The sequence below is a fragment of the Micrasema longulum genome, unplaced genomic scaffold, assembly GCF_059751315.1.
Source record: "Micrasema longulum isolate JH-2025_06_02 unplaced genomic scaffold, ASM5975131v1 h1tg000777l, whole genome shotgun sequence".
NCBI classification, from domain to species: Eukaryota; Metazoa; Arthropoda; class Insecta; order Trichoptera; family Brachycentridae; genus Micrasema; species Micrasema longulum.
The window spans coordinates 65,057-89,029 of record NW_028277970.1 but is presented as its reverse complement, the minus strand read 5'-3'; the positions used below and the strand labels follow the sequence as shown (position 1 = coordinate 89,029).

General features: G+C 34.6%; 1 protein-coding gene across 5 annotated transcripts; it reads left to right on the top strand.

Moving 5' to 3' along the window:
* On the top strand, positions 1-23,441 carry Mcm7 (minichromosome maintenance 7). Of its 5 annotated transcripts, XM_088230522.1 has the most exons (16): positions 1-177; positions 262-365; positions 444-584; positions 3,706-3,830; positions 4,675-4,766; positions 5,225-5,451; positions 6,799-6,981; positions 8,448-8,635; positions 11,416-11,540; positions 13,137-13,333; positions 14,226-14,392; positions 16,411-16,577; positions 17,764-17,875; positions 19,864-19,965; positions 22,061-22,181; positions 23,236-23,441. In XM_088230522.1, exons 1-16 carry the CDS (start codon positions 141-143, stop codon positions 23,314-23,316), a joined length of 2,169 nt encoding a protein of 722 aa, XP_088086648.1. In that variant the 5' UTR covers positions 1-140; the 3' UTR covers positions 23,317-23,441. The 5 variants fall into 5 exon arrangements, with proteins under 5 accessions (XP_088086648.1, XP_088086651.1, XP_088086650.1 ...); XM_088230525.1 differs by lacking the exons at positions 1-177; positions 262-365; positions 444-584 and adding an exon at positions 701-775; XM_088230524.1 differs by lacking the exons at positions 1-177; positions 262-365; positions 444-584 and adding an exon at positions 701-905.
* The last annotated feature ends 532 nt before the right edge of the window (positions 23,442-23,973 follow it).

Sequence of the window (23,973 nt, the reverse complement as noted above, 5' to 3'; positions counted from 1 at the left end):
TACATTTTTTGTTTTCGTTCTATTTTCTATGAAACTTTATTCCCGCCAAAAGTGACAGCGAGCGTTGGAAGTCGTGTTTGTATTTGGTTATAGTAAATTATTTTTACGTTTATAATTTATACCCATTAAATCTAGTGAAAATGTCGGCACATCCTCGAGATTATGCAGCTGATAGAGGTCTGTAATTCTTGAATAACCTTTTTACCTTATAAAACTATTATTTACCTTGATCAGCGTGTAAAAATGTCATTTTCGTTTCAGAATCTTTCAAGTCTTTTTTTTCGGAATTCTGTGCTGCTGATGAAGAAGGGCAGAAAGTATTCAAGTACGCTCTTCAACTGACGAAATTAGCACACAGAGAGCAGGTAAATATCGATTTTGGACGGTTAAAAAACTTTTTACTTATTGCAAAATTTCGGCATGTTTATTTTCTTTTGTTTTAGGTTCAGTTCATTGTCGAATTGGACGATCTCCGCGATTTCAACGAAGACCTTGCTCAGGCAGCCATTGGAAACACGAGGCGTTATACAAGCCTCGTTTCCGATGTTGTTTTCGACTTATTGCCACAATATAAAGAACATGATGTAAGTTTAAAATTTCCGTTTCTAGTTAATATCATGCTGTTTAAAGACAATGATATTTGACATCTTATAACAGAAATCAACATCTCTAAACTGTTGGTTGGCTGGAAGGTATTGATTTTTAATGAATGCCGGAAGATATGAATTTTTAACTGTGGAAAGTTTTATTTGAGTAAGGAGCGAATGGTAATCTGGTACGGGCTATTGCCTCACTGTACAAGGACAGCACATTATGTTAGATTAAATGGGTCATTCACACTGTAGTTTCACATCCCTTAAGTAGTGGCTATTCAACGTCTACATCGATAACTGTATGACAGAACTGTAAGATTAAATATGAATTTATCAAATAAATAAAAGAGAGAGAGTGCAGGTATTATCCTTGGCTCTACCCGACCGAGTTTCTCCAGGGTATGCTCGGTTACAACAGTTTAGAGACTAGAAGGAATTTGTATTTGACTACACATTTTTATCGATTGTTGCGCGGTTCGATTGATAATTCTGAAATTATGATGAGCATTATTTTGTATGTTCCTGACCTAAGACAGCGTCAGCATAGATTGTTTCATATTCCGATATTCAGGACCAACCTGCCTCTTTCGAGTTTCTTTCATGTATTTTTTTTTCTTTTTCATAATATGTACGTATTGAATATATTTTTGTTTTTGTGATGTATATGTTAAATTTAAAATAAATTAATTGAATTGAAAGACAAGTGATACTTTAATCCACAAATTTGGAATATTCAGTGACCGGTTTCATCGCTTTCGCGACATATTCGAGACTGTTATCTTTATTTACATTTACATTTTCTTTTGCACCACAACAGGCCAGGAGGCCTAATTACAGTGGTGAATTACATCACAGAGCACCCAGGCTTGAGAAAAATCACATTTTAATTTTTGTGTTCTCACCGGGAATCGAACCCGGAACCTTCCGTGCGTGAGTCAAGCGTCTTGACCACTACACCACGGAGGCCGCTTTATTAAGGAGTTAATGTATTTATACAAAACAGAGGTAAGGATAGGTAATTCAAAATTATATGAAAGTAAATTAAATAAAGATATTTTTATCTTGAGGATAATATCAAATTATTTTTTTTGGGGTACTAATGAGTTGATATAATGCTATTTTAATGAGTTTAAGTATTTTATTTTTAGTGCCCCATCCTTCCTGAGTGTGATTTTTGTCAATTATGATTTCTGAAACACAAAGGGTAAAAAGTCATTTGTAAAAATATATTACAATGGGTAAAGTAATGGAGAATGCATGTGTCTTATCTGTTTATTAAGTAATTCTACGTCGGGTTTATTTTTTAATCTATTAATTTCGAGAATTTCTAGTTTGTCAAGTTTATGGCCTATAGGTGCAATATAAAGTATCACTCGTCTTTTATTTATATAATAAATTACAATAAACTTCCATCAAGAATTTTCACTTACAAGATTAAATATCAATGGTCAATCGTCTTTTGTATGCTGATGATGCCGTGCTTCTTGCTAGCAACAAAGAAGACCTGCAATTCTTGGTAACAAAAGTCTACGATGTATGCAATGAAAGCAATTTGCTAATGAATGTTGAAAAATCGAAAATTATGGTTTTTGAAAGGGATGCAAGTATAACAAAATGTGAGATCATTTTGTGTCAGGTAGAAGAATTTCTGTATCTAAAAAGTATGTTTACTGGGGATGGAAAAACTGAAAAAGATATTGAAAGGAGGTGAGAGGTGAGTGCCAGAAACAGGGTACACGGTGCACTTAAATCTACTTAGACAAACAAATGTTTGTCTCGGGAGGCAAAACTAGCAGTTCATAATTAAGTTCTGGTGCCTACCCTTACGTATAAGAGCCGTATAGAATATGAAAAACAATGTTGACTGAATTCTGTCAAAATGCGATCCCTCAAGCGAATATGTGGTAAAACAATGTATGATAGGTGCACAAATGTCGAGATCTGTGAACTATGTAAGGCTGAGACTAGCATTATCGACAAAATCAAGAAAAGAGTTCTGCACTGGTTTTGACATGCGGAGCGAATAGACAGTGATGGAACAGCTAAAAGGATTTACGATGCAAACATTGATGGATACAGAAAATGAGGGGGAAAGGCATGGCATGGACAAATTCAACAAATGTATGAATATGGACATGTCAAAAGTCAATCAGAGTACGTGCACGAGAAGATGTGAGGAAGCGAGGTCTGCATGCAAAGACAGTGAGTGATATGGCGTTCTATCCTCTCTGCCTACCCTCTACGGGGAAACGGCGTAATAGTGGTTTATTTGTTTGTAAGCGACCAAGCGCAAATTATGTACAAAAGGGAATAGAAAATGCTTATAACTATATTTTTATACCTTTTTTTTTTACTAATTATACTTTTTTTTTATTTTTTACAATATACATAAAAGGTAAACAGAGTATTAAAAAAATAAAGGATAATTACATAGCAATGAAATACATATTGACAGTAAAAATAGTAAACAAAAAATCCCGCAGAGGCCTGGCCTGTTCGTGGGTATACAAGAAATGTTTTGTTTTTGAATTTTCGCTATAGTAAATAGACAGGTATAATATTTTTGTGTAACATAAGAAAGAGAAAAGAAAATGTTCTGCAAAAAATTATAAAGTACTTTTTTTTTTTTTTTGCACCACAACAGGCCAGGAGGCCCAATTACAGTGGTGAATTACATCACGGTATACCCAGGCTTGAGAAAAATTCAATTTTAATTTTTGTGTTCTCACCGGGAATCAAACCCGGAACCTTCTGTGTGTGAGTCAAGCGTCTTGACCACTACACCACGGAGGCCGCCATTTTAAAGTAATTAAAAAAGAAAAAAAAAACACAAAAATATTCCTTATTATCAAAGGGCAACAAAATATTCTCCAAATCATTTGAATAAATGCATAGCACGCGATGTCAGGAAAAGCGCCCTTGAGGTAATATATTAATAGATTACAAAAATGGCTCTGTATAAGTTATTTATTTTAAAAATAAGAAAAAATAAGTTATCTGTTTTTTGCAAATATGTCACTAACTCATGTCACCTTCAGTGTCGATTTATAATTTTGCGTCTATTACCCTCATTTCTCCTTTCAAATACATTTTTGATTTATTCATTTTTAAGGTGGTTGCTAAAGACGCCCTTGATGTGTACATAGAGCACCGCTTGATGCTGGAGTCTCAGAACCGCCTTCCTTCCGAGCACAGAGATCCGCGAAACAAGTACCCTCCAGAACTTGTGCGAAGATAGTAAGTAAAATTGAGACAATCCTAAACCCACCATCCACCCTCAGAGTAGGGGTCAACTTGACTGGACCCGAGATCTACTTTTTGCTGTTTAGAGTCCGTGCATTCTAGCGATCATCATACTTTTATCCGCGCTCAATAGTGCATAGAGCGCTGCATTGAAAAACCAGATGCAGCGCATCTCGATCATCTCTTACGTTTAGGTAAGGTGATCAGTCTTACGCCTGGCGTGCCGTTCTAGGGACTGTGGAATTCCATTATAAAATTATCATTAAAACATATTTCACATCAACCCCGCAAAGAACTAAACCTTGAACTTCAAGTATAGTAGGCGAACGTGCCAATCACTACTCTAGAGGTGGACTTTTCTTCACTTGATTTCCCTTTTCAGGGTTGCTAGAATGAACCTTTCTAAAACTTCTAGATGTAGGTTCTGCCGTGCAGATGATTTAATTTTTTGTAATCTTTTATATACGAGGGGGACCCAAAAAAAATGGGAATTTTGTCATAACTGCTTTATTTGACAAATTTTTACACCAAATTTTGATCACCTTCAAAGTATTCTCCATTGACCACAACGCACCTCTGCAAACAATCCTCCCATTGTTCAAAACATTTTTAAATTCACTTATCGAGATGGCCTAAGCCTTCCGGCGATTTTTGTTTTACCTCCTCCACGTTGCGCGTTGTCATGATGGAAGAACCAGTCGCTTGTGCGCCAAAGATCTGCCCTGATCTGCAAAGCTGTCTTTGACCAAAAACACGCTTATATTTTAATCCATCTCTAAAATTAATATCTTTATAAAAATTCAGAGCAGTTCACATACTTAAATTTTCTCTTTTCTAGTGAGGTTGGCTTTAAGGACATGAGTACTAACAAATCTCTTCCCATTCGAGAGGTCAAAGCTGAACATATTGGAAAGCTTGTAACAGTGAGAGGTAAGTACTAAAGATTTTGCAATAATGTTTTGAAAAATTGGGCTTAGTTTGATAGTCTATTAACAAATTTTATCATACTATTTTAATTTCATAACTTTAACATTTTCCTTGCAATTTTTTTTTGTTGCTCCCTTAAAAGAAGAACCTTAAAAAAGGATTGTGGTTCCATTGCTCGTGTCTTAGACTCACGGCTCAATGGTCCGTGGTTCGAATCCCACTCTACTCCAGCTTGATTCCCATATTCTAATAGTGAGTTATTTACAACTCGTTGAAAATGACCCTCAAAATGAAATATTTGGGTAAATCATAAGAACTCAAATATTTATTTTTATTTAAACAAAAAAAACTTAAAAAAGGAGTTCAGGCCAGGAGACGTGATTACAGTGGTGAATTACAGCACAAAAAGACTGACTGAGCAATTTGCATGCTCGACGTATTAATATAATAATCCTCCTCAGGTATTGTGACCCGGTGCACGGAGGTGAAGCCCATGATGTGCGTGGCCACTTACACGTGTGACCAGTGCGGGGCGGAGACATATCAGCCCGTGCACTCCATGACCTTCACGCCCCTGGGGTCGTGCATCACGGATGACTGCCGCGTCAACAAGTCTGGCGGCCGGCTGTACCTGCAGACGCGCGGATCGCGCTTCATGAAGTTCCAGGAGATCAAGATACAAGAGCATGTAAGTTGTAAGATGGGTGGATGTCGGATGTCATTCTTTGTAGTCTCAATTCTGGGGATTGTTTTGCAGCAATGTCCCGCAGCTCAATATATGAGGCGCAGTTCAAATCCTCGCACACTTGCTCCAAATATTCCCATCGGGGACACCCTCTGTGATTTGTCTTTCCCTCTATGATGTCGTGAAGGAGATCCTCATGGTGCATAATGTGGCCGATCCATTGAGCTCGCCTCTCTGAGATGGTTTTGATTTGGTGCATTCCTTCTTCGATTCTACTGAGAACCTCGTCATTAGTAATGTAGTCTCTCCAGGAAATTCCTAATATTCTTCTGTAGCACCACATCTCAAAGGCCTCTAGTCTTTTTTTTTATCTCTTTCGGTAAGGCACCATGTCTCACAACCGTACATCAATATGCTCCATATAATCTTAACAAGTTGATAATGTTGTAAAGGTGGTTTATTTATTTAGTTTTTTATTGTTTACTTTTATGCATGCACACTTGACAATTTATCCGGGAACAGGGTGAACGGTGCACTAAAATCTACTTTGGCAAACAAATGTTTATCGCAGGAGGCTAAACTAGCAGTTCACAACGGAGTTCTAGTTCAAACTCTAATGTATGGGAGCGAAGTATGGAATTGGAAAAATAATGATGAAAGTAGGTTGAATGCTGTCGAAATGCGATCCCTCAGGCGAATGTGTGGTAAAACGATGTATGATAGGTGCACAAATTTCAAGATCCGCGAAGTGTGTAAGGCTGAGACATGCATTATTGACAGAATCAAGAAAGGGGTGCTGCGTTGGCTTGGACATGTAGAGCGAATGGACAGCGAAAGAACGGCTAAAAGGATCTACGATGCAAATGTTGATGGATGCAGAAAACGAGGAAGACCGAGAAAGACATGGCACGATCAAGTCCATCAAATACTTGAAGATGGACATGTCAAAAGTAGGAATAATCGGCGTGCGTGCATGAGAAGATGTATGAATGTAGAGGAAGCGAGGTCTGTATGCCAAGATAGAGTGTTATGGCATTCTATCCTCTCTACGGGGAAACGACGTGATGGTTTGTTGTTGTTGCTCAGTGTTTATTTTTTGTCAATTTATCGAAATAATTTTAAGCTGCTAGAGTTCCACTCGTCCATGCACATTGTAGCTGCAAGACGATTGGTAATCTAGCTTCAATATGTAAAAATATCAAATGCCTAAATTTTGTAAATAAAGCCTAGAATATCAAAATATTAAAACGTAATGCAAATGAGGGATAGATTTCTTACCGTCTCTGCATCTTTATGCCGAAATAAAACCAGTAACAGTTATTGAATAAAAATGTCATCATCTTTTCCCAGTCTGACCAAGTGCCAGTCGGCCACATCCCTCGCTCCCTCACCATCTACTGCCGAGGGGAGACTACCCGCCACTCGCAGCCAGGTGACCATGTCAGCATCACCGGAGTATTCCTCCCGCTGCTGAAATCCGGATTCAAGCAAGTGATCAGCGGACTGCTGAGCGAAACGTACCTCGAGGCTCATGTAAGCATTTATTTAACCCTATAATTAGAAATCAAACACTGATTTGAGTCTACTGAACACTTTATTTTATTTTTACAAATATCAACATATAAAAATAAAAACTTCGTGACAATTGTTTCGCCTTATTAGGGCATTTTCAAACGAATGTGAAGATTATTTGGATTGAATGTCCTTATATAGTTATATAATTCAAGGTACTTAAGTAGAAAATAAAAATAATCTTATGAACTACAGCATGTACATTAATCATAATTGAGGGAAAAACCGATGGTTAAGGGTGAGGCTAAGTGTTTAATAGGTGATAGGGAATTTAGGTATTTATATTTGAATTTCGGGGAAAATATAACAAAGTATTTATTGACATACAAGTATGTATTGTGAGATAATTAATGAAGCTTTATAGTTTTGTAAATTTAGATAAATTGTTGTCAAAAAATATCAATAATATTATAATAGGTTGCTGTTCATTTTAATTTTAAAACATGATTGAAATATTATGAGGAAATTTATATAAACATTCTATTTATATAAAGTTCTAATTATAAGTTTAAATATGGAGTTCTACAAAATAAACACCAAATCAATCAATTTATTTAACCTGCAAAGTTGAATATCACATCCTTATCCATACAGAATAGTGTAAAGAATTAACAATAAAATAAATCAAGAAAAAAAAAAATTGCATAGCTCCGAAACTCAATGCCAAGGATAATATTATGATACGAGATTAATTGTTTGAAGAACGTAAAAATAAGGTTTTACTGTAGTAGTTGTCCACAGTGTTTTCTTTACTTCAAACGGAGAATGGAGGTCGTTTTCCATTTCCCTTACTGTCAGCAATTTAACATTCGTGCTAGGTAATCAGTAATTTGGATGTTTTGATTATTTATTGTTTCCATACAGGAAATGTATTATTCATCTTCCGCACTGTCCTTAAGGTGGATCACGTGAACTTGTTATGCAGAAAGCAGCTAGCCATAGATAAGTGAAACTGAGATAATAGCACTTTTGTGAAAAGAGTGAATAATCAAATTTACACAACAGTTTAAATGTTTTCTACTTTAAAAAATGATAAACAATGAATACATTAGTTTTTTTTTATATTACAAACAAGAATCTAATCATGTATTTGACCAGTTTCAATGATTTTTAAAGTACCGAAAGATTTTTCTAGTTCTGTGGGTGTATTCTGCAAATTGAGAAATCCCATTTTTGTAATTGACACTATTTTCAGAAGGTGATTAATACAGTTTTTTTGTATGAAAGCGGTCTAGCTGTTTTTACCAAAATATAGAATTGACCTTACTGCTCCCTATAACATAAATGTCTTATTTTTTCAAAGTTTTAAGCGAATTAAATTTTTCAAATTCATTCAATTCAAATTGCTTTCAAGTGACAGTGGGCATTGGTTTCCGGGTAAGTCCCACAAAAAGATAAAAAAAATTAATTGAAAAAATTATTACCAGGTTATCAACTGCCTCAACCAATCCGACGACAAAGACTCCGAGTACCACGACTTGACAGAAGAGGAGTTGGCAGAGCTAACCGAGGAAGACTTCTACTCCAGACTGGCGCAGAGCCTAGCTCCTGAGATATACGGCCACCAAGATGTAAAGAAGGCCCTACTGCTTCTCTTGGTCGGTGGTGTCGATAGGTAAAAGTAGTTCCACCATCTGAATTTTTCCGAGCTCCAAATCTGGATACTTTCCACGCAATAATGGCGTATGGCGTATTATATGTTTCCTCGTTTAAAAATCAATTCAAATCATTCGAGGACTTTTGTTCTCGTTGTTATTAATGCTTTATTTTTAACATCAACAAACCATCACGCCATTTCTCCGTAGGGGTAGGCAGAGAGGATGGAACACCATAACACTCTATCTTGGCATACAGACCTCGCTTCCTCTACATTCATACATCTTCTCATGCACGCACGCCGATTATTCCTACTTTTGACATGTCCATCTTCAAGTATTTGATTACTTTCATCATTATTTTTCCAATTTCATACTTCGCTCTCATACATTAGAGTTGGAACTAGAACTCCGTTGTGAACTGCTAGTTTAGCCTCCTGCGATAAACATTTGTTTGCCAAAGTAGATTTTAGTTCACCCTGTTCCCGGCACTCACCCTCCTTTCAATATCTTTCTCGGCCTTTCCGTCCCTAGTAAACATACTTCCCAGGTACACAAATTCTTCTACCTGATTCAGAATTCAGAGGCGGCCTCCGTGGAGTAGTGGTCAAGACGCTTGACTCACGCACGGAAGGTTCCGGGTTCGATTCCCGGCGAGAACACAAAAATTTAAAAATGTGATTTTTCTCAAGCCTGGTTGTTCTGTAATGTAATTCACCACTGTAATTGGGCCTCCTGGCCTGTTGTGGTACAAAAAAAAACACACAAAACATATCTCCGTTCACGCTGATATCACATTTAGTTATATTTTCGTCCCTTTCAAAAACCATCACTTTCGATTTATCAACGTTCATAAGCAAATCGCTTTTCTTGCATACATCGTAGACTTTTGTTACCAAGAATTGAAGGTCTTTGCTGCTAGCAAGAAGCACGGCATCATCCGCATACAGAAGACAGTTAACAGTTATACCACTCATTTTTGCTCCCATTCTTAAAACTTTCAGTTCTTTCATACAGTTATCGATGTATATGTTGAACAACCATGGTGACATTACACATCCCTGTTTGACTCCTTTCGGAATATTAAACCATGATGTTAATGACCCATTTACCTTACCTGACTCATTCACTTCACCTTCACTATTTTTAAAAATTAGTAAAGAACATGTCCGCATACTTCTCTACGCTTACCGAGTTGTAAGTGCAGGGAACTATTACAAAATTATTACAATAATTATTACAATCATTAATAAAATTATTAGCAGACCCCACTGATAAGTGAATCAAACAATAAAAGTTATATTTTGAATTATTTATCGATGATATTGATTAAGAAAATGATTATGATATTCAGAAATTTCGTTCATGTATTTATTTATTTTATTAAGGAACAATGACAGACAACTGGACATTTATACATAGATTACATACAGGATATGCTCCAAGATACCAATTGGGCTTATTAGAGAAAATACAGGTCAAAGGAAATCTACTCTTAGGTCAGCATTTGATTCAGGCAGAGGAAAACTTATCAAAATCCAGCGCTCCCCAAACACTAGATTCGGAGATCGTGCTTTTGCCGTTGCCGGCCCCTCTGTCTGGAACCAATTGCCTTCAAACTTACAAATCATCAACAGTCCCAGTCAGTTCAGATCTCAACTTAAATCTCTCTTCTTTAGTTTATCGTACCCTCAATTTTAAACCAGAAAATATATTATGTAACTTAAGCTTAGTTAGAATGTAAGTTTACATATAAAATTCTAAAGCACCCTTGAGGTGATTTTTCACAAAAATGGCACTTTATAAATCAGCCAAATTATTTTATTATCAATATTTAATTATTTATTCATTTACATACATAAGGTTATTGTACATTATTTGAGACAATAAGTCCCAACTCCATGGGGCTAAAAGTCCTGTGTTGAGATGGGACGAGCAATTTTATGACACAGACACATGAGTATATCACCACAAATATCCGATTAGAAATATAAAAAATAATTATAAAAAATATTGAAAAAAACATATATATAGCACATCAATATGGTAAACAGTAAACTCAAGCATTTGGAAAATCATCAAGGAGTTTCCCACTAAGGAAAATCCAATCCTTAACTCCTTTCTTGAAAATAATTTTTGTCCTTGAGAGCTTAATACGTTCTTCCAAAATATTGAACACTCGGTGCGATAAATGAGAGATGTCTCTGAGCAAAAGTCGTACGGGTTTTGGGTATGACATAATTCATGCTCTGGGAAAACCTCGTACGGGCATTCTGCTGAGACCTCTCCTTATTGTTTGACCAGAAGTGTGTAAGTGCTTCTTTTAGGTACAGTTGTCTCATATCCAGCACCTTCATGTATTGGAACGCTGTTCTGACAGGTATGTTGGAGGGCGCCGGAACATTATTCTCATTAATAATTTCTGTGAAATTATGAGCGGCTTGAAAATGGATGCCGCACAACCCCCCCAGCCAGCTATTCCATAGGTTGCCTTGGAACACACTTCTGAGAGTGTCAATATCCAGAATGTCTCTAAGAGAGCAGAATAGATGACACAGCTTTCTCAACCTAGAGTTTAGTGAATATTATTATATAATATTGCTAGACTCATCACCCCGTTTGAAATAGATTTAGAAAATCCATCTCATTTCTCTTTCAGGTTTCCTCCCAGCAGTGCAGATGGTATAATTTCTGTAAAATGATATGTAGGTGATTTAAAAATATCCATCAAAATTTAGACACCCTTTCTCACAGAAATTCTGACGTAAGTGGTTAATTTTGACGATATTTTTACTTTTAGGCGTCCTGAAGGAATGAAGATTCGTGGCAACATCAACATTTGTCTCATGGGTGATCCCGGTGTAGCCAAGTCCCAACTCCTCGGCTACATAGACAGGCTAGCTCCACGATCTCAGTACACTACAGGTATGTTTCAAACAGTAATTAAATTGGTATTGAAGATTCATAGATTCATACGGCTGAATTATTTTAGCCAATGCCAGGTCATAAGTCCTTAAATACGTAGACTTCACATTCTCTTCTCAAAAATGTTTTCCTTTTCTGTTACAATAAATTTCACCAATTCATTTATACCGGCTTCACTCGAGATCGATTCGCACTTAATTTTTATTATGCAAAATAAATATTAGTTTAGAGTTAATATTTAAAAAAAAAAATTAAATCTTAAAGTAGGGCACACATATCATACATATTGTTATGTGTGTTCTAATAATAACATTGCAAATATATTATGTTTTTTTCTTCATAAACATTTTTTTCCATTTCGTTATACTTAAAAATATAAAAATATTGCTAAAACATTATGGGCCTTACTTATAAATCGGGTATAAAGTTAAGCTTGAGAATAGTGGTAGAATAATGATGGTATAGCAAAAAGTATTACTTATAAACCTCGCGTAGAGTTAAACTCGGTTTAAATCTGGGATAGCGACCATAGAAACCCATACCTGCACATTATGTGGTATAACGCTGGAATAAGCACGCGATCTGTCAAAAGTCTTATTTTTCGGTTATCAAAATGGATAGTTAATCAGTTTTTTTTTTCAATTTTAAACAATTTCAAAGTCCTGCGACCTTGTCAATGCGATTCAAGTGATTTTTAATTATTTGTTTAAATAATATCTGAAATGTATGTTTGTATGTGTTTTAATTAATAGTGATAAAAAAAGAAACATAAATAAACTATAGAATTAGTTTTTACCTTTTCCTCTTCTTAATTTTGATTTCTTTTTCTAACGATTTTCTCCATGTTCTCGATTACACTGACAGTAGTCTCGATTTGACTTTGACGTTTGTTTGTGTTATAAAAGTTACTGCGCATGCGCGCGCACATATCAGTGTTGACTGTTTTAATAAAATTAAGCATGAAATAACCTGTGAATTGTTATTCTAGGTAATAAATATTTTTATAAGTAAGCTTTTTTTATATCGGTTATAAATAGTTAATCTGGGTATAGTTATTTCTTAATATAAACCTGGTATAAGGAAATCTAATAAGTAAGGCCTTATGTTTTTAATAAAATCATTGAAAATAGGCAAAAATATTCAACATCCCAATTATGTATGCCAATTTTTTACAATTACAATTTTCCTGCCAGTATATTTACGGTTTAGTCTAGATTTTTTTTCATTTCCTCACTTTTTGTTGCTCCCTTGAAAAACATAAAAAAGGAGTTTTACTGTATTAAATGTAGGTAACAAAATACGAATTTAACGTTTAATAGTAAACTTAATATTAAAATTGTGGGCAATTTTGCTTATTGAATTTAGCCGCGGAAAAAATAATTGTTTAATTAACGCGTGCGCAACCAGTGGGGGACATAAGAAATCTGCTGATTCGGTTGCATCTGAGTTGATCTATGGTTGCCCGGCAGTTGTTCAATCTTGTCAGTATTCTCCCGTAACTATAATAGTATTCTTTAAACAGAATAAAAGTTAGTAACACTTATAACAAAACAACACAGCCGATTCTGTCAATAAGATAAATAAAATTGCTGTCAGGCCGAGGAAGTTCCGGGGTGGGCCTCACAGCCGCCGTGATGAAGGATCCGGTGACCGGGGAGATGACGCTGGAGGGCGGAGCTCTGGTCTTGGCTGACCAGGGAGTGTGCTGCATCGACGAGTTTGACAAGATGGCAGAGGTGGATAGGACGGCCATCCACGAGGTTATGGAGCAGCAGACCATTAGCATTGCGAAGGTATTTATTTTATTGGAAGACAAATTTTGCAGCTCGAATTAAAACATTATATAAAAATAAAAATTTAATTGTGTAGTGTAGGCCAAACTTCACAAATTTTCAATACGAGCGTAAACTCAGACTTCAAATTTCAATTGACTTCAAAATTACCTGTTTCAGAACTGTGTGAATGAGGAATTAATGTAGTTTTTAAAAAAAAAAACATTTTTAATGATCTATTAAAATAAGCCAAAAATATTTTTTTTACATGCTGATGTATCATCGCTATGATTTTTAAAGTTTTATAATTTTGAAATTACACAGCCTGTGACATCATGCGTTCAAGTCGGTGAGTTTGTATGACATTAAGAAGTAGAACCCCGTCCTGTCAAAACACGCTAAACGTTGAAAAACATGGCTACCCGGAAACAGGAAATCTATCACATCGCTATAATTGATTGGTTAACACGTACGTGTTCACCTGTACATGTGACGTTTCAAAATGATTTTTTTATACATTTTTGAGAAACTTTGCCGTACAACTATATGCTTTAATTTTTACAATGTGTAAGAAATTTTTTTTTGTATCTAATTTCCTGTAGCACTGAACTTCCTCAAAGTAAAAAAAGGCAAAAAATAAATGCCGTGTTGTACAAAAGAATTAAAATAATTACCTCGGCTTTAAAATTGGCGGTCTCCGTGGTGTAGTGTTTAAGACACTTGACTCACACACAGAAGGTTCTGGGTTTGATTACCGGTAAGAACACAAAAATTAAAATGTGATTTTTCTCAAGCCTGCGTGTACTGTGTTGTAACTTACCTCTGTAATTGGGCCTCAAAGCCTGCTGTACAAAAAAAATCTCAATAAAGTATCCAAGTTGTTTTTTCTAATTTTTTTTCATTAAATTGACAGGCTGGTATCATGACTTGTCTCAATGCCCGCGTGTCCATATTGGCCGCGGCCAATCCAGCATATGGCCGCTACAATCCTAAACGCTCCATCGAACAAAATATCCAACTGCCGGCCGCCCTGCTTTCTCGGTTCGACCTTCTCTGGCTCATTCAGGATAAGCCAAACAGGTATAAAGTAATATAAAACTCTTATTTGAAGCACTGACTTGATGGTTATTCATTATAATAAAATAAATGTACACCAACTTCATTTGTAATCACTTATTTTTTCTACTGACCGGTTTCAGCTACACAAGCTTCTTTATCAAGGTATACTTATGATTTCTATCCTATTTTATTTTTTACAGGATTTCTAAATATATTACCTACCTCTATACATAGCCAATAAGTCAAGTCTTTATGTCATGTTGTACTTAAGATGGGAAGTGTGAAGTGAAATGGATACGGTCTTTAATACTAGATAAGAGTGGACTAAATGAAATATTTTTTATTTGGTTATTTATTAGGTAGTCGTTAGTTATTTATTAGTCGGCCTCGTGGTGTAATGGTCAGCGCATTTGCCCACCATGCAAGAGGTTTTGGGTTTGATTCCCGGCATGGTTGATATGAAATATTATTTAAAAGGGTTTTTTACACTAAAAATATTTCATTGTCCCTAGACTGGTACCTGAAGCGCAAGACTGATCACCTTAAACAAAAATGATCAATATACTCTGCGATTGGTGTACCAATGCAGTGCCCTATGCACCATTATGTGCGGAAAGGGAATGATGATGATGATTGTTTTTTTCTTATTATGAACCGCTTTTTTAATTTCTAAGATTTCCTACTTGTCTAAGTTCAGTAGAAAGAAAAAAAAAGTTATTAAAAACAAAAATGTTTATTCTCCTTCTTTAATTCAATTCTCACCTACGCACTCAAAAACTACTCACAGACAGCACATGAAGACCCACGGTCTGTAAAACGGTTTCGGGTAAGTGGAGGAATGTATTTTCAGACAGCACATGAAACCATCAAACAGTCATACGATACTCACAGCCCCAATAGCACATAAACCAAACAGAATCACAAGATCCAGACAACTCCAAGTCTAAACTATATATTCTTAATCTTCCGGTGCCTTGTCGGGTTCCCCCGACGTTGGCGATCACTGCAGTGAAAGCATTTTTGTCCTACGCTACGTTCATATTCCCGCAGCCAGGACGACTGTTTATTGATGTACCTACTGGCTGTAGCGATTGGGTACATAATGATATGACCAGAGTAGTTTGCCGTTGCCTTCTCTGGTGGATTTTTCTGTCGGGGTTACCTTCCTTTAGCTGGTTGGTTCTGGTTTTAAGTCGCCAGAAACTTGCCTTTTATCCTCTCGTTATCTGCTGTGATCACACCGTTATTTTATTTTATTTTATTTCATTGGAAAGCCAACAGACATTTATACATTTATAAGAATCAATTATACCATAAATACATATCATAAAGTCCAATTAGAGGCTTCCACATAATATTGTTATTGTAAATGTTGTCACATAAAAATTATACATAACATAAAATAACTAATCATACAAAACTTATAATATTACTAGAAATGTAAATGAATATTGGTCACACAGTTGCACATTACAATAAATAATACAACTATAGTTGACCATACAGTGTACGAGTACATTTATTATGTGCCTACATACAGAACTGCACATAACCTGCATAATATAGGCTGCGGATTCAAGGCGCAACATCATAACTTGAATTATTTTTGGAAATTTCACTTTTAAAGGAAGTTAAAGATATGTTATTAATATCAATACAATTTAATTTTTGATTACACATATGGCAGGTTCTATTTACAAATGAGTTTTAAAAAGAGATTGGTTTCTGGTCTGCGTTACTGGGACTCTAAAATTAATAAGTGACAGAATCTTAGGGCAATCTATCATGTTATTCAAAGTTTTATACATGAGTGTGATCCCGTTGCCTACGGTTTGGGGCGTGGACGCTAACGAGTTGGATGGTCAGTAGTGTTGCCGGTGGAATGCAACTGGGCATTTGCAGCGTTTTATAGATCACACCCTCCAGCGAGATGTGACTCGCTGCAACAGTCTACACTTACGTGATTTCTGCGTTATTGATTACCATGATCATTTTAATCGCATCCCATCATCTCTGTAACTTCTGAAATGTTTTTTCAGAGATAAGGATCTGGAATTGGCCCGTCACATCACATACGTGCACACTCATAGCAAGCAGCCACCATCGCGTGTCAAGGCTTTGGAGATGGGGCTTATGAGGCGATACGTTTCCCTCTGCAAGAAAAAGACCCCTACAATTCCCGAAGACCTCACAGACTATATTGTCGGTCAGTAAAATAAAATAAATTATTCATATTTTAATTTATTTCAACAGAGAGGGATGCCGGATGAATCTCACCCACGTGATAAAGGTTTCAGCTCTTTTTAAAATTTTTTTTTGATAACAAATTAAAATACAATATTACAACTAAATACAATTTTTTACAATAATCAAATACATATATTTACATTAACGTTTCCCATTACGTAAAAGAAATAAACAATTCTTGTGTACATAATGGGGAGTGACGTCTTACATTAGATTATTTTATTTTAATCAATAATATTTTTAAAATAACATATATAAATTACAAAAAAGATATTAACGATATTTTTAAACAGTGTTTTACATAAAAAAGAATTAAAGATATATTTTTTTACTTCTTTCTTAAATATATTGTATTCCTGGCTGTACTTTTTATTATCTTTGTTCATTTTACATTAAAGAAAAATATTCCTCTGTAAGTATAATGATGTTGTGCAGTAGTTGTTTTTAATTTAGGAATTAAGATATTACCACCTGTTCTAGGTCGCGTACTTATATTTTGAGACCTAGAAATACTACTATTTATTTTATCTTTATATATTTGAAGAAAAAAATTCTTTTTATATAGCAATTTTATATCTAAAACCTTAAATTTTTTAAATAATTGAACAGTGGGAAAAGTAGACGGTTTTTTCAAAATAACTTTTATAATTAATTTTTGTATTTTTTCAACTGGTAAAATATTTGTTTTAAAAGCGCCACCCCATCAGATTATTCAACAGATGGAAGAGTTTACTTTACAAAACAATTATTACTTTACATAAATTAACAGATGGAAGAGTTGAGGAAATGTGGATATTCAAACATGAGCAGAACGGTGAATGTTACACAGTGTGTAAAGTGTCCACTTAAACCAGTTGATGACAGGTCATAAGCCCTGTAAATTCCTAGACTTTTATATTCCCTTCTCAAAAACCTTCTCTGTTGAAATAAATTTTAATCAGAAAGTATTCCTAAATTGCTATTATTTTAGTGCTTTAAGTGCAGAAGTCTGTGATTTTGAAAAATTTGACAAGAAATAGTGTTTCGGCATACATTATAGCGAGAAATGTTTTTATTTATTTATTCATACATTACTAAAAAATAATAATGTATCCCTAACTGGTTCTAATTGATCCCATTAATATTAAGATTGATTTTGTGTTTAGCTTCCTACGTGGAGCTGAGAAAAGAAGCCAGAAATTCTAGAGATATGACCTTCACCTCGGCCAGGAACCTGCTCGCTATTCTCCGACTCTCCACTGCCCTCGCCCGACTAAGGTTTGTAACCATATTTTTTTTGTATGTAAATTTATTTCATAACAAAAAATAGATAAAAAATTGTGGCACCTACAAAAAATGCAGATTTAAAAAAAAACTTTTGGCTTAGTTAAATAATAGAGAATTTTGTAATTTAACTATACCTAAAACACTTCTGCGGAAGCAATATGGAAGTATTCTTCTTATCCTTAGTGGTGGGGGTCAGTGCTATGCGAGCTCCTGACATCACTGGGACCTGTGAAGATCTATTGTGACGGGTCCCCGTGAATAGTTCTCGCCGTCTAAGTCCAGTCTATAAAGAGCCTGGCTACTGCCTGGAAGGCGAGAGTTTACATTTTGCTAAATCTCCCCCTCCAAGCCCAGATCCGTTAAGTATCGGGCTATTAGGTAGGGGGCAAGCTTTTTAACATCCTCAGGTTTAACCAGTGGTCCCCCGACGATAAGGCTCCTTTTATGATGTAAAGCATCACATTCACGTAATGTGTATACAATGAAAGCATCCACCCCTTTCCCGAAACTGTTCATAAAGACTTGAGTCTTTCTTCAGTTTCGCATATCAATATAATTTATTTTTTTTAAACTAATTAAGCGAAAATTTAATATTTCTTTACAATCAAACTGCGAAAATAACAAAACAAATAAATTTATAAAACTTTCATTGTACCCCTCACTCACAGTATTGTCAGTTTGTGATCAATCAAATACACATGGTCAGCACAATCACCTTTTTCTAATTTCCCAGTATGACAGTGGATGAATATAGTGTTAGTTCCAAATTGAGACCGCGGCCGCACGCTCCAGATCCCGCATAATGTGTATAGGTGTTTCCTCATCTGCACTGCAGAATCTACTTTTAGAAGTTTCGGAAAGGTTCATTCTAGCGCGGTGTTTTTTTAATCTGCAGTGCCCTGGGCGGGCTCTAGTGATAACCCTCACTTGATTTCGGCTGAGCTTTTTTAGGTCAATAGGGAAACTTTGCGAGCACCCTTTTATCAGTTTCTTCGCATGGTGCTGACCAGCTACTTTTTGCCAGACATAACATAACAATATGGAAGTATATGCAATTACCAAGTTATTTTTAATAATATTTTGAGCATGTCAAATTCATTAAAATTAATTTAGCGATTTCAATTAGGAAGCTCAGTGGTTTTTTTATTAGTTAATAGTCTATTAAACCAAGCTAAAATAAATATGTTTAGTGTATCACATTATTGATTTGATTTTTTAACGTTTTGTAATTTTAAAAGAAAATTTAATTTATAATTTTTTGAAGAATTTAAACTTGAAAAAAACTGGGTGCGAAGGTTTTCACGGTCACTGTTATCAATATTATGTATCTTTTTTGGGTGATACCGTGTATGTTGGATCAAATCCAACATACACGGTATCACCCAAAAAAGATACATAATATTGAAAAAAACTGTAGTAAACATGAACACAATACGAGAATATCAGAAAAATATCATATACAATCTTTTTAAACGAGAAAAGGACAATCGAGACTTATAAACCATGGACTGAAATTATACAATAAACTACCAGACAAAACTAAACAAAAGACTCAGACAACCTTTACAAAAGATGTTAAAAATATTAATGTTAACAGTAGAATGTCAATTTTAAAAGTGAAAATATTTTGTTAAATGTATGTAACCCGTAAGGGTTTATCAATGAAATTTAAATTAAAAAAAAATAAAATAAAAATTCTCCGCCCGTGACATCATTAGTTGTCATCGGTGAATTTTCCTGACTGGTGAATTGGCTTCCCAGAAACCGGAAATCCATCCTACGCTGTAGTCGATCTTCTACAATTAAATGCTCTAATTTTTTACCGTGTGTAATAAAACATTTTTTAAATCCAATGTCTCATAGTACTGAACTTCCTCGCTGGTATTTGTTAATGCTAATTATATTTAATTACAAACGCTAACTATTAGATCATTTATGAAAAGCATTTTGCGAGACACGTGAGCCCTATCTTTTTCCAGGCTTTCTGATGTTGTGGAGAAGGAAGACGTTTCAGAGGCTATTAGGCTGATGGAGATGTCCAAACAGTCATTGATGCATGTCGATGATCCTCACGCCCAACGGTGAGAATTATCCCATTTCAATTTATTTATTAAAAATATATATATTTGTTGCAAATATGCACCATCATGATGATGATAATAAAAAACTCACATAATATCGTGTATCACTAAAATTTAATATTTGTAGCATAGAATTAAGAATAGTCCAGAAACCGCATACGCACATCAAACAGAAGGCGACTCAACTGCTCATAAATGAGTAGGTTTCATTGTAGACGTCGCTCAGTACGCAACGCCTGATTTGAATTCAACTATGCCGTGTTGTGTCCTTTAAAAGTTTAGAAATACTGCTAGGATCTTAAAGAATCAGGATGCAATCACATTTCATGTGTAATTTGCAAATGAATGTGTATGTAACAAATGCATAACTTAAAAATTGAATTATTTTTCCATCTGTCAGATTGTCGAAGAAACAAAATGGAAATTTCGTTAGTGTTGCCAGGGTAGAATTTTTTTTACCCTACTTTGCTCATCTAATAAAAGAACTAATGAAAATTAGACCTCGGATTAAACAACGCCGTGGGGAACATTTGAACGACATTATCTTTAAAACATCAAATATTATTTAACATGATATAAAAATATCCGTTTTATGTTAAATAAAATTTGTTTTATATTTTAAGTTCAAAGTTCATTAATTCAATTACTCTTATTAAATGACCCTTTACTTATCTACTCTGTTGTGTCAATCAATGTTTCCGTGTGCACGATAAAATTTTAGAGAAATTAACAGATTACTTTTTTTTTGCCTCACATTTGTGTTATGATTTTTTTTCCCATCAAGCAACATTACCCGGCGACTTCACGAATACGCGCGGCGAAAGTAAGCCGGAGTGGGGGAATTATTGGACACAGTCCGATGTATTCAAATCTGATTCTACGCTCCTTCTGGACTATTCTGAATTCTATGATTTGTAGACAAAAAACACTGTTATTGCAATTGAAGTTTCACAAGTCACGAGTCAGTCAAGTCCAGACATGCATTTTTACTCATGTTATTTTATATTATTCACATGTTATTTTTCATGTTATTTTATGTTATTCACATGTTATTTTATGTTATTTTATGTTATTCACATGTTATTTTATGTTATTCACATGTTATTTTATGTTATTCACATGTTATTTTTCACTCAAACAAGAATACTTCCAACACCAATAGGTGAAATATTAAAGTATAATATTTTAAGGATCTGATGCACATATGATACAGCTTAGAAAAGTGTTTATATCGAAATATATGAAAGTTAAAGAATTTGTTGCAAATTTGTATACATATGAAAAGGTTTTTTTTTGCATAAAACGGCATTGCATATTCAATTTAATGGTTATGCCAATGTCAAGTAAAATTATGAATACAGTCAAACTCGGTTATAACGATCACGGAAATAGCGAGATCTCGGTTGTAACGAGGAAACATTAGTTGACATTTTAGTTCATGGGTTTCTCCATACAACTATTCACTGTTATAACGAGATACTTCTCGGACATACCGAACAAAAAAATTACACATAAAATCTTTAATTGTTAAAAACGTCATTCTCGAAATAAGAATCTAAGTAATAAAATCTGAACGGTCGGCTAACGTAAAGGATAAATACCGCCGGGCGTTGGGATCAGATTAAGTTTATGATAGTTATGTGAGTGTCTAAGTACCTAATTGGATTTTTCGCACATGGTTTTTGAAAAATCCAAGATTTGTGAACTTAGTAAGTGCCGGTTCGGCACATTGTTACAATTTACAGCTGCTTTTGTAGTTTATGAATGACATGCTTGTTTCGGGGGTTTTTACGGTGTTCTTTTAGATTTTTTAATGTTCTACGCTTATTTCAATACATAATAAACATTACAAGTGGGTGATATCAAATGAGTTCTAGACCAGATCAGTTAAAACTTAACCCCTGTAAAAAAAATCTGTAAGAATCATATGTAAACATATGTATTTGCTTAGTGACAATGTGCAATAGCAATTGTTTAAAAAAAAAACCTTTCTCTGGTATAACGAGTAACGCGTATAGCGAGCAAATTCAAGTGATCCCATCTTCCTCGTTATAACCAAGTTCGACTGTAATTTTTAATGTTGTTTGTTTTATAGGACTGTGAATCCATCAGACAAAATATTCTCTCTTATCCGAGAACTTGCCGGAGAAAGTAAGATTGTGAAGATATCGGATGTGGCAGAGCGCTGTGTTGATAAGGGCTTCAAACCCGATCAGGTGAGAATGACTTTTACTGCATTATTTATTTATACGAATCACAATACAGTGAAACCCCAAAATTACGTTCCCGCAATTTACGTGAAATTTTTGTAGTCCCATTGAATTTCTAAATTTTTTGTACGTTCATACTTTGCGATTCTGATCTCTTTTTTTAGACCAGTCAATTTATTTCTTTTCACAATAGGCCAGGAGGCCCAATAACAGCAGAGAACACCCAGGCTTGAGAAAATTTCATTTAATTTTTGTGTTCTCACCATGAATTGAACCTGGAACCTTCCGTGCGTGAGTCAGCGTCTTAACCACCGCACTATAGAGTCCGCGTTAATTAACAAAATTAGAGGCGCAAGAAATTAAAGTATATTAACTCCACATTTTCAAGAAACTTTGCCACACAATTAAATGCTCTAATTTTTACTGCGCGCAAGAAAACATTTTTGTATCCAATTTCCCGTTGCTCACTGCAAACATTTTTCTCTAATATATTGGCACTCACATATTTAAGAAAATTGTTTGCAACTCACTGGAGTTCAATCTAATCATGGAGCCACTTCAAAACTTACTTAATTTACGTATTCAGATGCACAGAGGTAATCCACTTTGATCTGTTGCTCTTCATTTGATAACCAATAATATTTTATCCCTCACTCCCAAGGGCGTGAAATCCGGTACTTGTCCACAATCTTTTGGCCAAACCCAATATATTTTTAAAATTTCATGACAAATTTTACAGGCAAAATTGACTAAGTTTTTCAATTTTTTTATTTTATTTAAAAGTGATAGTGTTTTTGAAATACGCTTATACTTAACATTAAAGTTGAAAGTACCGTACATAAAAGGTACAATTATCAACCACCTACTTGAAAAATCTGATCTTTGAGAAGCAATTGAACTCTAGAAATACACTAAAATGGCTCCCCTAAACATTATTGATTTTGTCACATGGTCAATTGGTCAATTTCTCTTGTATGCCCATGATATGTGTAAAATGTCATACCACAAGTGAAAAATGTTTCTGATAACAATACATGCTTATATTGTTGTTATTTTCTAGGTGGACTCGTGCATAGAAGAATATGAAGAACTGAATGTTTGGCAAGTAAACCAGGCCAGAACAAAAATAACCTTCATATAAGGTTTTTTTCAAATCTTTTTTTCTTTCTAAATATTTTTTTCATGAATGTCCTGTTTGTTTTTGTACCCAATTTAACCGTAATTTTATATGTACCTGCATTTTAATAAATTAACAATAATTATGAATTGTAGTTTTATTTATCTAGTTTTGTCTTGTGGTAGGGAAATATCACCATACTACAAATACCGATAAAAATATATGATTGAGAAAAATCTATTGCATTTTCAAAATCTATATGGAAATCGTAGAGAAATGTTTCCATACCTTTCGTCCCTACAAAAACGCGACATGTTTGGCCATGATAATTGTGCCGTCAAGATTCGTGAATCATCATCAGTTCTATTTAAATTTAAACGGTCACAAAGTACAAAATTTACTTGAATCGTGACATATTAGGGGCGTGGCCAATGCAGTGGACCGTTTTCGCGGGATTTCAAAATTATTCATTTGAAAATATTTTTTATGCTCTAATAAGCAGTAATTTTTTTTTTTTTTTACTTGACATTGTTTTATAGACTCTTATTAATTTAAAATTGTAAAAAAAATTAGTGGTATTTCCATATTATGTAAAATTTTAATAATATTATATATGTGTCAGCACCAGGCCCCGAAACTTTAAAAAAAATCCTAATAAATTTTTCCAAAAACTTTTTTTTA